At 39.3% G+C, this 13,856-nt stretch overlaps 1 protein-coding gene across 4 annotated transcripts in view; it reads left to right on the top strand.

Moving 5' to 3' along the window:
• Positions 1-711: 711 nt before the first annotated feature.
• The window catches only part of ehbp1 (EH domain binding protein 1), a 163,738-nt gene continuing 150,593 nt past the window's right edge, over positions 712-13,856 (top strand). For 3 of the 4 annotated variants that reach the window (XM_026190108.1, XM_026190110.1, XM_026190109.1), the window contains exons 1-2: positions 712-1,105; positions 1,651-2,130. In XM_026190108.1, coding sequence (XP_026045893.1) covers positions 2,027-2,130 — 104 coding nt within the window. In that variant the 5' untranslated portion in view covers positions 712-1,105; positions 1,651-2,026. The remainder of the gene's footprint in view (positions 1,106-1,650; positions 2,131-13,856) is intronic. The other variant, XM_026190107.1, reaches the window with a different exon arrangement.

The following is a 13,856-nucleotide window of genomic DNA, read 5'->3' as shown; positions in this document are numbered from 1 at the left end:
ACCTTCAAAATAAAACACACCTTGCGCAAAAACTTGATAAGCAAGTTTGAGGAATAGCTTATAATGATATCATTAAAATATTACTGAAGAAATATTGTCGGTATAACTGTATTTTTTAACCCTTATTCTATATTTTTTGTCTTGTTTTGATTTTATTTGTCTGTAATTTTCTTATCTTTTAAACTTATTTGTTTTGAATTTCAATTTATTTTCAGTCCATACAGTTTAGAGGCAGGATTACATAAGTTTACTCTTCGTCCTACTCCTTTTCCAGTATGTAAACTGACCGGTCATAATGTTGTTGATGGCAGTTCAGTATCCCTTTTCTTGTTTATCTGTTTACAATGCTCTTTTGTTACTTATTTGTGTTTTCTTTTTCTTTTACATGTCTAAAATCAATCAAAATGTTTAGTTTGAATTTTACGCACTATTAGTTTTAATCTTTTTAAATGCTCATATTGTAAGGGATACTTGTGGGGGAGGTGGGGGATCAGATCAGCTTTTGCACTAAAAAAGACTTACAGCCAAGTGAACTTTTTATATAATAATAATAATAATAATAATACTATGTTTATTTATTCCTATTATAATTTAGTCTCCTTGGCTTGTAATAATGATTGATTAATAGACTCATTGAAGAGTATCCTTGTCCTTTCAATTATCCTGAAAATGCAGCTTCCTCTAACGGAAATCTTTTAGGACCTCGCCTAACTTTATGCACTTTTCAGATAAACAGATCAGTCAAAGTATCAGTAACTATCGGACTACTTAACTAAGAGGATCCCTGCTGCCAGGGATCGGTTCACTTTGCTTCAGTTTAGCTGCGGGACAGCCGTGAATAAACGCCGGTTTTTGAGTTCCGGGGGTTGCGCTTACCTGAGGAGCAGAGTGCCAGGCTACGGTTTCCGCTCGTGCCGTGTTGTGGTGACTAGCCGTGGTCACTAGCAGGGCTAGCTAGCTGTATGACTGGTGTTGCTGCAGCATAGAGAAAGCGGCAATTAGCCAGCAAGCAGGCTACTCTCACTCGTCTGTTTTCTTGGTTCTCTTTTTAAGACAGTTCGCCATCTCTGCTGATAACACATTATGTGCTGGGTGCTGCAGTAAGGTGAGTGTCACACAGCCTCAGGAGTTTCACATGTAAAGTCGTTAGCCTGGAAGCTGAATCACCCCGGTTAGCGGCGGACAGCGGCGCAGACTACTCCCTGGATTCCCGAGGAATTCCACTAATTTGTCCGTGTTTGAAACGTGTTTTAGTGGGGTCTCATTTTCAGGTGGTGCATGTTGTTGCAGCTTTTGTTAACTGTGTGGTTGAAAGAGCTTGTTTTAGTGTGATGTCAGTGCTTCTCTTTCATTATTTCATTGCAGAAATTCAAATTTTATTATCAAACATGCTAGCAAATAGCCCCCCCCCCCGACACGCCGTGTTGGCAGCATTAAGTGCTGCTGCATTCTTATACATGAACAAAGTGCTCTGCAGATAAACTGTCTTGTTGTAACATCTGCAGAGCTTAAGCCAGTGATAACGGAGCAGCTGCTTTACGTAAATTGCATCTCTATAACGTTTAGTGGGTTTGTGACATAGTCAAAGATACTCCGGGCTTTTCTGTGTTTCTCTACCGACTGTGTCTTTTCCCCTCCTTTCTTTTGCAGGAAGGTCAGCAGATGGAAAAATGATATTTATACCCAGTGGATTACTCATCACGCCTTTCGAAATTGTGGAGTGCTTTTCTCCTTAGCATCATGCGTTTCTACAAATCAAGCCTAGTCTCCTGCTGCAGAGATTTCACCTCCTTACGTTTGGATTTATCCGCCAGTTTTTAAAGACGGTCCTTATCATCTTCTTCTTCTTTTTAGTGTCGTTCTTGTTATTATTTTTAAAGTGCTTCCGGTAAAACATTAACTATGTGTCTATGCGGGTTGGATATGCTCAGATAAACACAAGCGTGAAGTCGTGCGAAGGGAAGCCCAAAGAAGGAAGTCCAGGACGGGATAGGCACGCAGAAACTACCCCGCGTCCCAAAGAAACATGGCCTCGGTGTGGAAGAGACTGCAACGTGTGGGGAAGCATGCGTCTAAATTCCAGTTCGTGGCTTCCTATCAGGAACTAATGGTGGAATGTACTAAGAAATGGTGAGTTTTTAGCGACCACATTGCTGTCATTGAAGCCTAGTGAAAACTCTCTCTCTCTCTCTCTCTCTCTCTCTCTGTGTGTGTGTGTGTGTGTGTGTGTGTGTGTGTGTGTGTGTGTGTGTGTGTGTGTGTGTGTTTTGGAATGTCGAGCTTGTTCCTGGTGGCCATAATTCACACACACATACACTCACAGTCTCCTTGGTGTACAGGCATGTCTGTATGCAGGGAGGAGCCCGGCTGGCTTTTAAAATGTTTCTTTTTTTCTTGTGTATCGATGTGGATTTGATGCAGTAGAGAGATTTCACTTCAACCAGATGTGCTGGCTTCACTCCCCTTCTCTTCCTCCGCTCACTCCTCTGTTGATATTCTTGAGCAAACCACTAGCAGCTCTAGGGATGCTTTTGGGAATCTCAGCTTGACCTCCAAACTCACCATATATACAAATTATTAATATAACCAGTTAAGTCTCATTCACAGGAAAAATCTAATGGTTAATGTAAACAGTCACATAAATACAACTCAAGAACAGTGTAAGTTGATGAACTCCAGACACACAACCTTTTTTAAAAAAGGTTGTTTGTCAGATTAAGTTTACATGAAGTCACATTGATCAACAGGAGACTGCAGCCTTTAAAAGTGACAGTTTAAAAGTGACTTAAACTCTTGATTATGGTTTTTACACATGTATGTACAGAGATGAGAGGGAACCAGCCCAAGTAGAAAACCAAGCAAATAGCTAGGAAAGTCTGCAGACATACAGAGAACAGTGATGTACATGATTTCCACAGCGATTGATAAAACATGTAGCTGCTTGTCAGAGGTGTTATTAAGTAGCAGATCATCGTACTCTGATAAAGGTTTAAAAAGTAGCAGAAATCAAGTGTTTACTCCCATTTGAGAGAGAAACAGGATAAGTTGAGATTTAGTCTGGACTCCAGTATTAGGTGTTTTAAATCAGCGGTCCCCAACCTTTTTTGCACCACAGACCGGTTTATGCCTGACAATATATTCACGGACCGGCCTTTAATGGATCGCGGATAAATACAACAAAATAAAACTAGTACCCGTACCGAAAAAAATAAGATTTATTCATAACACACATGAAAAGACCCAGGAAAACAGAGTTAACAATCAAAACGATAACAAAATAACGCTGAAAACCGATTAAAAACCCTGAAAACCATACTTTTCACACCTGAGCCTCAACTCTCGCGGCCTGGTACCAAACGACTCACGGACCTGAACGGGTCCAAGGACCGGGGGTTGGGGACCGCTGTTTTAAATGCCAAGCTGTGATCTACACCATTTGAGTTTCAGCCCTTTGTGCCTTTTTTGCTTTTTAGGATGATGAGGTGCTTTTGCCATTAACAGATGCCAACGAGAAGTCATTAATTACAGAGTTTCTTAAAATTAAATGCACTGCTTTTCCTTTTGTGAAGTTGCCAGCTTTACTGCACAGGAGTGAAAATAATGTTTGAACAGTAAAGATTTAAAATGATATTAATTGGTAGTGTAAATTTATAAATTTACATGTAAAGGTAATAGACATCTCGTTCTATGTACCATCAATGTTCTTAATAGATCAGTCATTACATGAGAAGAATAATTTAACCAGAAGTAATACTTTCTGTTGTGTGTCAGGTTTTAAAGGGTGCCTTTTGAGGTGTGTCTTTCACAAGTCTTGGCTTATAGGACTTGTACATATCTATAAACAAAAAAACATTTTCACTTGTGTGTAATCATACTGGCATCACCACAGCAAGAATGCTGGTTATTGAATTAATAATTAGACTGTTTTGCAGGCAGGTCCTTGCCCTCCTGGCTTTAAAACCATACTAAGACATCCATACCCTTAAGTGACACGAATCTCATCCCTGCTTCTTTTAGTCAGATGTGAACGCTGTTAGAAATATGACAAAAATGATCTGCACACTTGCATACTCTGCATTAGTAACATACATGCAGTGTTTTTAATCGGTTAATATTGTTTAGTTTTAGTTTAGTGGCTCATCTTGTGGTTGTATGCCAGAAATATTTGAATCTATGAAAGAGGCGGACGAGCTGTGCTTTTAGATGTGGAGATGAAGTGGAGAGATAGGTAGATACGTGCTACAGTTATGCCTGCAGCTGTGTGCCCTGTAACGAGGGAAAAGCTTGGGCTTGTAAGGTAAAGATGTAGCCTGCAGACACAGATTCTCAAGTAGCGTGCCGTAGGCGTGACTAACACAGCCCCACAGAGCTTCGACCTGGGACAGATGTTAACGTGTTGGAGAAAGGAATGACAAAAATGTACCTCTCTTCCCAGAGCAAAGGGTGGGTGGGCTCAGCTCAGTGTCAGTAGTACACTTTGTTTTGCAGTCTTGAGAGGTGCTTTCATCTTATGATATGCCAGAAATGTATATACAGAGCCATTTGTTGTTATATAATACAGTTCTTATCTATAGGTAATCAGCACTGCAGTGATTTATTGATCCTTAGAGATCAAGTGCTTTTGCATTTTGCTCAAAGCTGTGAAGATAAGTTGAACCCAAATTCCTGTGTTACAGCAGTCACAATTGTAGACACAATCTGTAACCAAACTGCTTAAACAGTTTTCAACCAGTTTCTTTCTTGTATTTGTATATAGGCATATGAAACATTATTGTGTGTCAGATGCACCAGTTTTTGTCAAATTAGTGTATCAGTCATTCTTGTGGCCAGAAAAACTCTTTTAAATGTATCAGGTGAGCAGTCACTTCAGGGCTGTAGTGGGGTGTTTCAATCATATTAGAAGCAGCCCCCAGAGCTCAAATGGTTCATAACGTCTTAAAAAAAAAACAAAGCCAAAAACCAACTGAACCAAAAAAAAAGCCCATAGTTCTTTTTAATTTTCGTAATCAATAACAGGAAGAAAAAGGCTGAATGCTTACTTTGTGTCAGTACTCCTGCATGTGCCTGTATGTACACGTGTGGGTGATTTGTGCTTAGTGTGAAATATAAAAGCATTTCAAATATTCAAAGGCTTAGTAGAGTAATCTCTACAATCTTGATAACTGGACTTCAAATAGTCACTTCAAGGACGTGTTTTCCTTCATGTCGAACTCCTTTGCCTCAGGCTGCTTGCTGCTTCTTGTCACATGATCTTTGGTTGAGCTTGAATAATCTTCAAATTTTATAAAGAATACATGTTTTAACTGAAAGTTTGTACACATTTTTCATTGTGCCAAGTTTTTATGTAAATGAGTGTACTTCTATTGTCTGATTTATTTATTTTTAAATTTCTGTTTCTCTTTGAGTGGAGTTTAATTTCCTCAGGCATAAACCACATTTTTTGTTTATTAAAATATCAGTAAATACCAGTGATATGAACCAAAAAGCAAATAGGAAGAATGTGTGTGATATAGGGATGGTCCCCGTGAATAATTTATTAGTTGCCCTTGAAAGCTTAGGTGTAACCTTTGACTGTCTTTTCTGAACTGTGCGGTTTCTGTCATATTTCAGGCCTGCTTGTAGAACAAAATGACTAGGTTTGCATCAAAAGTTGATGAGGGTGGGGTCTGCCTATTCAGCTACCATTTTTGTTGCTGTTTTTATTCACACTGATTTGGTCGAAAGCATTGCAGCGGCTGCAAACAATATCATCTGCAAATTATGCCGGGCGACAGTAATAGCAAAGAGACGAAGCACTTTTGGAATATGGGGAAAGCCAAAAACTGCGCTTCCTCCACTTCCGTACCATTGATTCATTAATGCTGAATTCTCTCTTTGTTTTCTTTGAGAAAATTAAAGGATTTTAAGTGTGCCTTATAGTGTGTAGAATACGTTATACAGAAGAAAAGAATATATCGTGATATATATCGTTACCGCACATGCTTCAAATTATAACGTGATATGGATTTTAGGCCATATCGCCCAGTCCTAACACTGATTGATACTGAGGTGCTAAAACCCCAGTTAAACAGGTGGGAAAAAGAAAACTAAAAGTTAGGCAGCATTCAGAAATTTGTCAAAACTAAGTGTAATGTAATGGAGTTCCATTTAAAAATTGTATGTGTGTATATAGGATCCATTTGAAAGAATTAATAGTCATAATATCATTTAAATGTGGTTGAAATGTACTTAAGGTCAGATTAGTTTGTGGAGTTCAGTCTCTGCTACCCAGATCTTGCAGTAAAATTCTTCTTAAATAGGTTGGAAAAACAGTATAAACTTAAATCAACTCATATGCTTAAATTTTAGTGTCTTATTCACTAATTTCATGTATTATTATGTTTTCATATTTTGAGAATTGTGTAAGAATTTAGGGCATCTGAGGATATTGATTCTCTTGTCACGTGTTTTTATCATCCACTCAACTAGTCATGCTGACATGTCTGCTTTTTTTCCCTCTACAAAGGCAGCAGGTGAGGTCACAGTCGGCTTAAAAACAGCTTTAGCTGTGTAAAGATATAATCTGTTTATTTGCACACTGAACATTTTATTATTTTTACTGGTTTACCCACCATCAGATGGGGGAAGGAAGTAAAGCCATAATGCTTCCCCAGACTACATTGACAGAAACAGTAATTCAACCTTTCATAACATGGGAGGAGTTCAAGTATTGCTGCCTTGAATTTTTATAAAGTTTATTGTCTGACTTTGGTTATTTAGCATATTAGTTTGCATCCAGAGTAACATGTTAAAATGCAGAGAAGAGAAATATCTGTTTTCTGTGAAAGACAGATTTTTTTTTTTTGTGCGAGTCAGGGTACCTTCTTTCTTACTGTGGCTCCCAAATCCTGCAGATTTGCAAACTGTCGACTCTTACATGTAGTTTTAGTATTTGGTTCACAAATGCCTTCAATGAGTTATTCCTGATTGTTGGACAGGTGTTGTCTCCTTTCTTGCTGAAGGAGAATATGGAAAGTGAGCTTTTTAGGTACATTGAGAAAGGGATATAAATTCTAAATGTCTTCTGAAATCATGTTGGTAAGTTCTAAAGCATCAATATATTACACAGCCCGAATTTGTCGTCCGCTTTTGTCAGTTGAATTGGTGATACAGCCTGTGAAAAAGCGTTCTACCTGTTAAACCCAACCACATCAATCATTTTACACTTTTGGATCATTTCCTGTGTGGGAAAGTTTGCTGCTAATGTAAGCAGAAATGTGATTGATGGAGTTTTCTTTCCTGTTGTTATATTTTTTTAAAGTGATTTCAAGCCTTTATCTGTGCCCTTGTTGCTCTATCTGATTGATTTCTGCAGCTCAGGAAGTTAGAACATCACTCACACAGCCGTTTCAGACTGCAGGATCAATGCTGACGAACCATTTAAAATTTAATGAATACACTGTTTTTCTTTGCCAGGGAAATGAGACACCATTCAGTCTTGCAGCAAGACTGTTCTGTCTTTAGATGAAATATTTACATTAGTATCACTTGCTTTTCATTCAAAGCAGGTAATTATGATGCGTAATAAGTGGCAGGAAGTTTGTAACTTATAATTCTTTTAGAGAATGTTTTTTAACATGTTTTTTTTGTGTGCTTTTGTCTGTGAATATTTATGAATGTAGATGTTTTGTGGCCTTTTGGAGGCTTATATGTGCTTGGGACATTTCTCTGACGGCTGATAATCTATAATTTTGGTAATCTCCTGGTGACAACATAGAGTAGCTTGGAGACTTTCACACGCTCGCTGATCAGGTCATGTGACCTGGGTGGGTTAGATCATTATTTGCCTTATACTATATTATAGGTTGTACAGTCTCTCTCACTTTCTCACAGTTAATCTCACATTAATTGAGTGTGACATTAATTTGCCCCTCTGTGTGCTTTTCTAAACCACTGAGATTAACAGCTTTTCTATCAGAAAACTTGGTATCATATTGGCTGTAAATTTAAGCTTTTAATCAGCCAGTTTGTGTTATTTCAGACCCTAAATATACAAAGTATTACCTGAATGAGTACTGTAGGTCTTGCAGACCCACACAGAAGACGTGGGAGTTGCACACTGCAATCAGCACAGAGACATTATTGATTACATGGTTGGTCTGTCTTGCTCATGCAAGCATGGCTAATCATCACTTCTTCCCTCACACCCACGTGACATAACAGGGAATGTTCAGTTCTGAGGAAGAAGCTTCATATCAATCAAAGACTGCACACATACCCTGAAGGCATACGTCCACACTTTTATAGGAATTTAGACATTTTGAACACACACAGACACTCTTATCAGGTAAACACAGAGACAAGTGGATTTTCCCATCTGCTTTGGGGAGACAAGGGGTCCTGCTGCAGATCCAAGCAGCAGAAGAATTTATCATAGAAAGCACTTTATAGATTCTTTGTTTTTCTGGCTTTCATTGGGCATTTGGTGGAGATGACTATGCAAGCATGAATAGACAGTCAAGGCATTGCTGAACATGAGATACCTTTATTTGACAGAAATCTTTGGGTTTTTTTTCTGGTTAATGTTGACAATTTTTGAGCAGAAGTGATGGGTGTGTGCATAAATTCCCTATTAACTTTATATCAGCCATTGGGCTGATTGCGACACATTATATAGCTGGTTAACATCCATTGCTTGCTGTTTGACCCCTAGGGCACAAAATGCTCTACTTATAACTTTTTCTTCACTTCCTTGATGCAGCAGCATAAAGTGTCTCATGAATGTCTGAATAGTGATAAAATGTTTTGTAGTTATCAAATTCAATAATTCGGTGTCACTGAATTAGGCAGTAGAAACTGGTACAGTTTGACAGGTTGGTGGTTTTTCAGGTAGGGCTTTGGATGACAAGATGAAGAAAGCATTTGGAGATTTTCATAGCCTTTTTGTTGTTGTTGTTGTTGTTGTTGAGGGATCTGCAAACTGACTTTGACTGTGTGTTAGCCACAAACGTAATTTTTTTTCTTGGCTAGTATTTGGTAGAACTTGGTATAGGGTAAAATTCAATCACTTTTAATAAGTGGATAATCACACGTTACAAAACTGGTTAAAGCAATAATGTTATTCCAGTGCTCAGGATTTTCCTTTGGTTCATACTTTATTATAATAATAATTATTATACATTAATCAGGCTCTTATTGTTCGAATCAGTTTGTGGTAGTGGGCACTGAAAAGAAATTTTAATTTGAAGTGTCTTTGTAAGCATGAAATGCAGTGGAAGTGGTGTTCTTAACACAGTTATTATGTACTTGAGTGTTGTGAAATGCGTGAAGTGTAGAAATGAATTCCACAGTTGAAGCATCTGGCTGACAGTTGACTAATGGCCAACCTTTTCAGTGGAAATGACCAGCGTGCGTTAGGCTGTGACATGTTGTCTTCTGCTGAGCGTGTGTGCATTATGGCGAGCGTCCATCTCATTTCTCTGCCAGAGAAACCTCTTCTTGCCAACTTGTCTGACGTGGCTCTCCATTCTCTTTAAATCTGAAGGCCTTGACAGATCAGATTCCCGAGTATAACTTTGGCACCAGTAGAGGGTTTTTATTGCCAGGTTGTAGTAGAGAGCTGTCATTTCTCTTGTCCGGGAATTTTGGATGAAACCATAAAATCTGGATTGTCATTATGTTTGAGGTTTTGGGAAAAATAACTCTGTCCCTGGATTGAATTTACTTAATTGCAAACATCTCCTTTGTTTTTGTTTCAGTTTTACAATCCATGCTTGTTTATTTCGAAACACACAAGTAAAATGTAAAATTATAGCAAATGTAAAGCAATTTTTATGTTTAGTGCTTGAGCTTTTTATTATTGAAGTTTATCGCCTCTTTTTCTAATTCTGATTCTTCTATTTTCTTGCCCCAAGCTCACTGATGTCTTCTGGGTTAGCTTTCACAGTGAAATGACTGCTTTTCTCTCCATTTATCTTTCCTCTCCATTCTTTCCCGATTACTTTATCTTCCTTCGTCTGTCGCACCTCAGTTGCTTTTCTTTTTGAGGGGGGCTTGCTTTGCAGTAGAATTCACCCAAGTGTTGTTGTTCTGTGCTGCAATCATGAGACAAAAACGGGGCATTTACACACTCCTCCTACGCACACTAATAGACATGAAACATTGCAGGGTTGTGAAGTAGTCAATGGGGTGTAAAATGTGATAAACTCTGCTGGTGTGTTTCACTTTGCTGCTGTCAGCCAGAAAAAAACACACAGCCCTGAAGACTGCTCATCATTTATCAGCCTGCAGAGCACTGCTGCAGCATCTGCAGGCTGATTCATACTGTGTGTGTATCTGGAACTGTACAGTTCGTACAGTTTTAAAACGCGGTTTTGGAAAATATAGTTGACATAGGTGGAATTTAGGATCCTCTCTTGCAGTACAAAGTGGGTTTTTTTTCCCCCTCTGGGTCTCTTTGGATGATTTGCTTCGTTGTCCAATCATAGCACCCTGTGGGGTTGCCAATGACCAGTGGCATTACAGCCAGGGTGGTGCAGCAGAGGAGGTTAATGTGCAGTCAAACACACCAAACTCAATAGTCTGTGGGTAAAAGAGAAACTCACCTATTGAAAGTTTGTCACCTTCAGCATAAAGCTACATTTACATTTTGACATGCAGTGGTGAATGATTTAGCTTTACCACAATTAGTTAACATAAGTGAATCGATGTCGGCTGAACAGTTTCAACAATATTGGGTCACAAGATTCATTTGGTGCACATGGGGATCCAAGGCTGACCTGTGTGGTTGGATACAACAGACAAGCTGTTGGAAAGCTGAAAGTGGCAACAGTGACAACGTGAGCATTAGAACTGGACCACGGAGCAATGGCAGAAGCTGGCTTGGTCTGATGGATCATGCTTTCTTTTGCATCACATGGATGGTCAGGGTTATGTGTTTATGTGTCTGTCGCTTACCTCCGGAATACCTGGCACGCGATGCTGGTGGAGGCATTGTGACGCTCTTGGCAATGTTCTGTAGGGACACCTCGGGCCCTGCCGTCCTGCCATGTGCATGTTACTTTGACATGTACCTAAGCATTGTTGCAGAGCCTACTACCAATTAAGCATATTAGGTGATGTGCATCTCTGTAATGAGAAGGGGTGTGGTCTAATGACATCAACACCTTATATCAGGTGTGCATAATTATTAGGCAACGTCCTTTCCTTTGGCAAAATGGGTCAAAAGAAGGACTTGACAGGCTCAGAAAAGTCAAAAATAGTGAGATATCTTGCAGAGGGATGCAGCAGTCTCAAAATTGCAAAGCTTCTGAAGCGTGATCATCGAACAATCAAGCGTTTCATTCAAAATAGTCAACAGGGTTGCAAGAAGCGTGTGGAAAAACCAAGGTGCAAAATAACTGCCCATGAACTGAGAAAAGTCAAGCGTGCAGCTGCCAAGATGCCACTTGCCACCAGTTTGGCCATATTTCAGAGCTGCAACATCACTGGAGTGCCCAAAAGCACAAGGTGTGCAATACTCAGAGACATGGCCAAGGTAAGAAAGGCTGAAAGACGACCACCACTGAACAAGACACACAAGCTGAAACGTCAAGACTGGGCCAAGAAATATCTCAAGACTGGTTTTTCTAAGGTTTTATGGACTGATGAAATGAGAGTGAGTCTTGATGGGCCAGATGGATGGGCCCGTGGCTGGATTGGTAAAGGGCAGAGAGCTCCAGTCCGACTCAGACGCCAGCAAGGTGGAGGTGGAGTACTGGTTTGGGCTGGTATCATCAAAGATGAGCTTGTGGGACCTTTTCGGGTTGAGGATGGAGTCAAGCTCAACTCCCAGTCCTACTGCCAGTTTCTGGAAGACACCTTCTTCAAGCAGTGGTACAGGAAGAAGTCTGCATCCTTCAAGAAAAACATGATTTTCATGCAGGACAATGCTCCATCACACCCGTCCAAGTACTCCACAGCGTGGCTGGCAAGAAAGGGTATAAAAGAAGAAAAACTAATGACATGGCCACCTTGTTCACCTGATCTGAACCCCATTGAGAACCTGTGGTCCATCATCAAATCGTTAGCTTCATAGCATAAGTGCCTAAGTCATTTGACTTAGTCAAATGACTTAGGCACTTATGCTATGAAGCTAACGAAATGTGAGATTTACAAGGAGGGAAAACAGTACACCTCTCTGAACAGTGTCTGGGAGGCTGTGGTTGCTGCTGCACGCAATGTTGATGGTGAACAGATCAAAACACTGACAGAATCCATGGATGGCAGGCTTTTGAGTGTCCTTGCAATGAAAGGTGGCTATATTGGTCGCTGATTTGTTTTTGTTTTGTTTTTGAATGTCAGAAATGTATATTTGTGAATGTGGAGATGTTATATTGGTGTCACTGGTAAAAATAAATAATTGAAAAGGGTATATATTTGTTTTTTGTTAAGTTGCCTAATAATTATGCACAGTAATAGTCACCTGCACACACAGATATCCCCCTAAAATAGCTAAAACTAAAAACAAACTAAAAACTACTTCCAGAAACATTCAGCTTTGATATTAATGAGTTTTTTGGGTTCATTGAGAACATGGTTGTTGTTCAATAATAAAATTATTCCTCAAAAATACAACTTGCCTAAGAATTCTGCTCTCCCTGTAAACTATAGAGAGGCAAATTCAGTTTGTTATAAATCTCATAATAATGATCATATTAATTTAATGCTATATCGGGTAAATTACATTTTCCGCCTGTTTAACTCTGACTGAAGCTTATATCCTGAAACCTATTAGAAAACATGGCCATGCTGGGATCGGTTCAGCCCCCAGTGACCCTGCTTTGGATAAGTGGCTAAGAAAATGGGTGAATTAATGACTGTGCCATGAGAATAAAGGCATTTTATTTAAAGTGGGAGAGATGTGTTGGAGAGTTAACATTTTTAAGCTGCTGTTTGAATTATAATATGAGAGAAATTAAAACATAAGCAGTTTCATTTGCCAGCAAATTATCTTAAAGACTTTAAAATCTTCTCGTTTTTCTCTCTTCAGTTTGATTCTCAGACAAAATAATTGATTACTCACAAATATCAGCACTGTGACAGTCGCCTGGCTGCTTATCTATCATTAAATTTAGAAATGTATTCACCAGGGCTCCTTGTTTTCTGCTGTGTGCGCTCTTAAGCATGTGATGGTTGTGATTCGTACAGTGTCAGTCACTCCCCGAGGCTGTTGGTGAATGGTGGTGTGGGAAGAAAGGATTTATTACCTCACTTCTCCCACTGAAAGGTAGTTTCATTCTTAATTATTTTGCTCCCAAATTCATGATCTACATGATTCCTGCTGTGCCTGATCTGTGCCTGAGGCTCTTGTTGTGTTTTCCCTTAGAGTGGAAGTAAGATGCATGTTGATCATTATTTGCATTGGTTTCCTACTACCACTGTGATTCATGAAACCCTTTTCTTCTCTGTTTATTTTTTTTAAATGAATGATTATATGCAGGGATCTTTTGGTGGGAAGCACATATTCACTCATAACATCTTGCTCTTTGTGTTGTTGTGATATCATCATATGCCAGTGCATCATGGGTTGTTGTGCACAAGTTTACTCTGGCACACCTGACTTCAGCCGTTCATTTTTTTTTATCAAAGTAATGAAGCTATGGTTCATGCGGCTGTCATCTGTTTGCTAGTTTGCACTTTCCTGTCACAAACAAGAGAGACACGCCATCTTGTCAACCATTCCCCGTGTGTAAATGGCTCATTTGTTTCTCTCACTTATTTGATTTTATTTTTATTTTGTCAGTTGCCATTCCCAGAAATTGGGACAACTTACCGTATTTTCACGACCATAAGATGCACTGTACTAAAAGGCGCAGTCTCAGTTATGTGTGCCATTA

The sequence above is a fragment of the Astatotilapia calliptera genome, chromosome 13 (assembly GCF_900246225.1).
Source record: "Astatotilapia calliptera chromosome 13, fAstCal1.2, whole genome shotgun sequence".
NCBI classification, from domain to species: Eukaryota; Metazoa; Chordata; class Actinopteri; order Cichliformes; family Cichlidae; genus Astatotilapia; species Astatotilapia calliptera.
The sequence above is the reverse complement of the archived record's forward strand: the minus strand, read 5'-3'. Positions and strand labels throughout refer to the sequence as shown.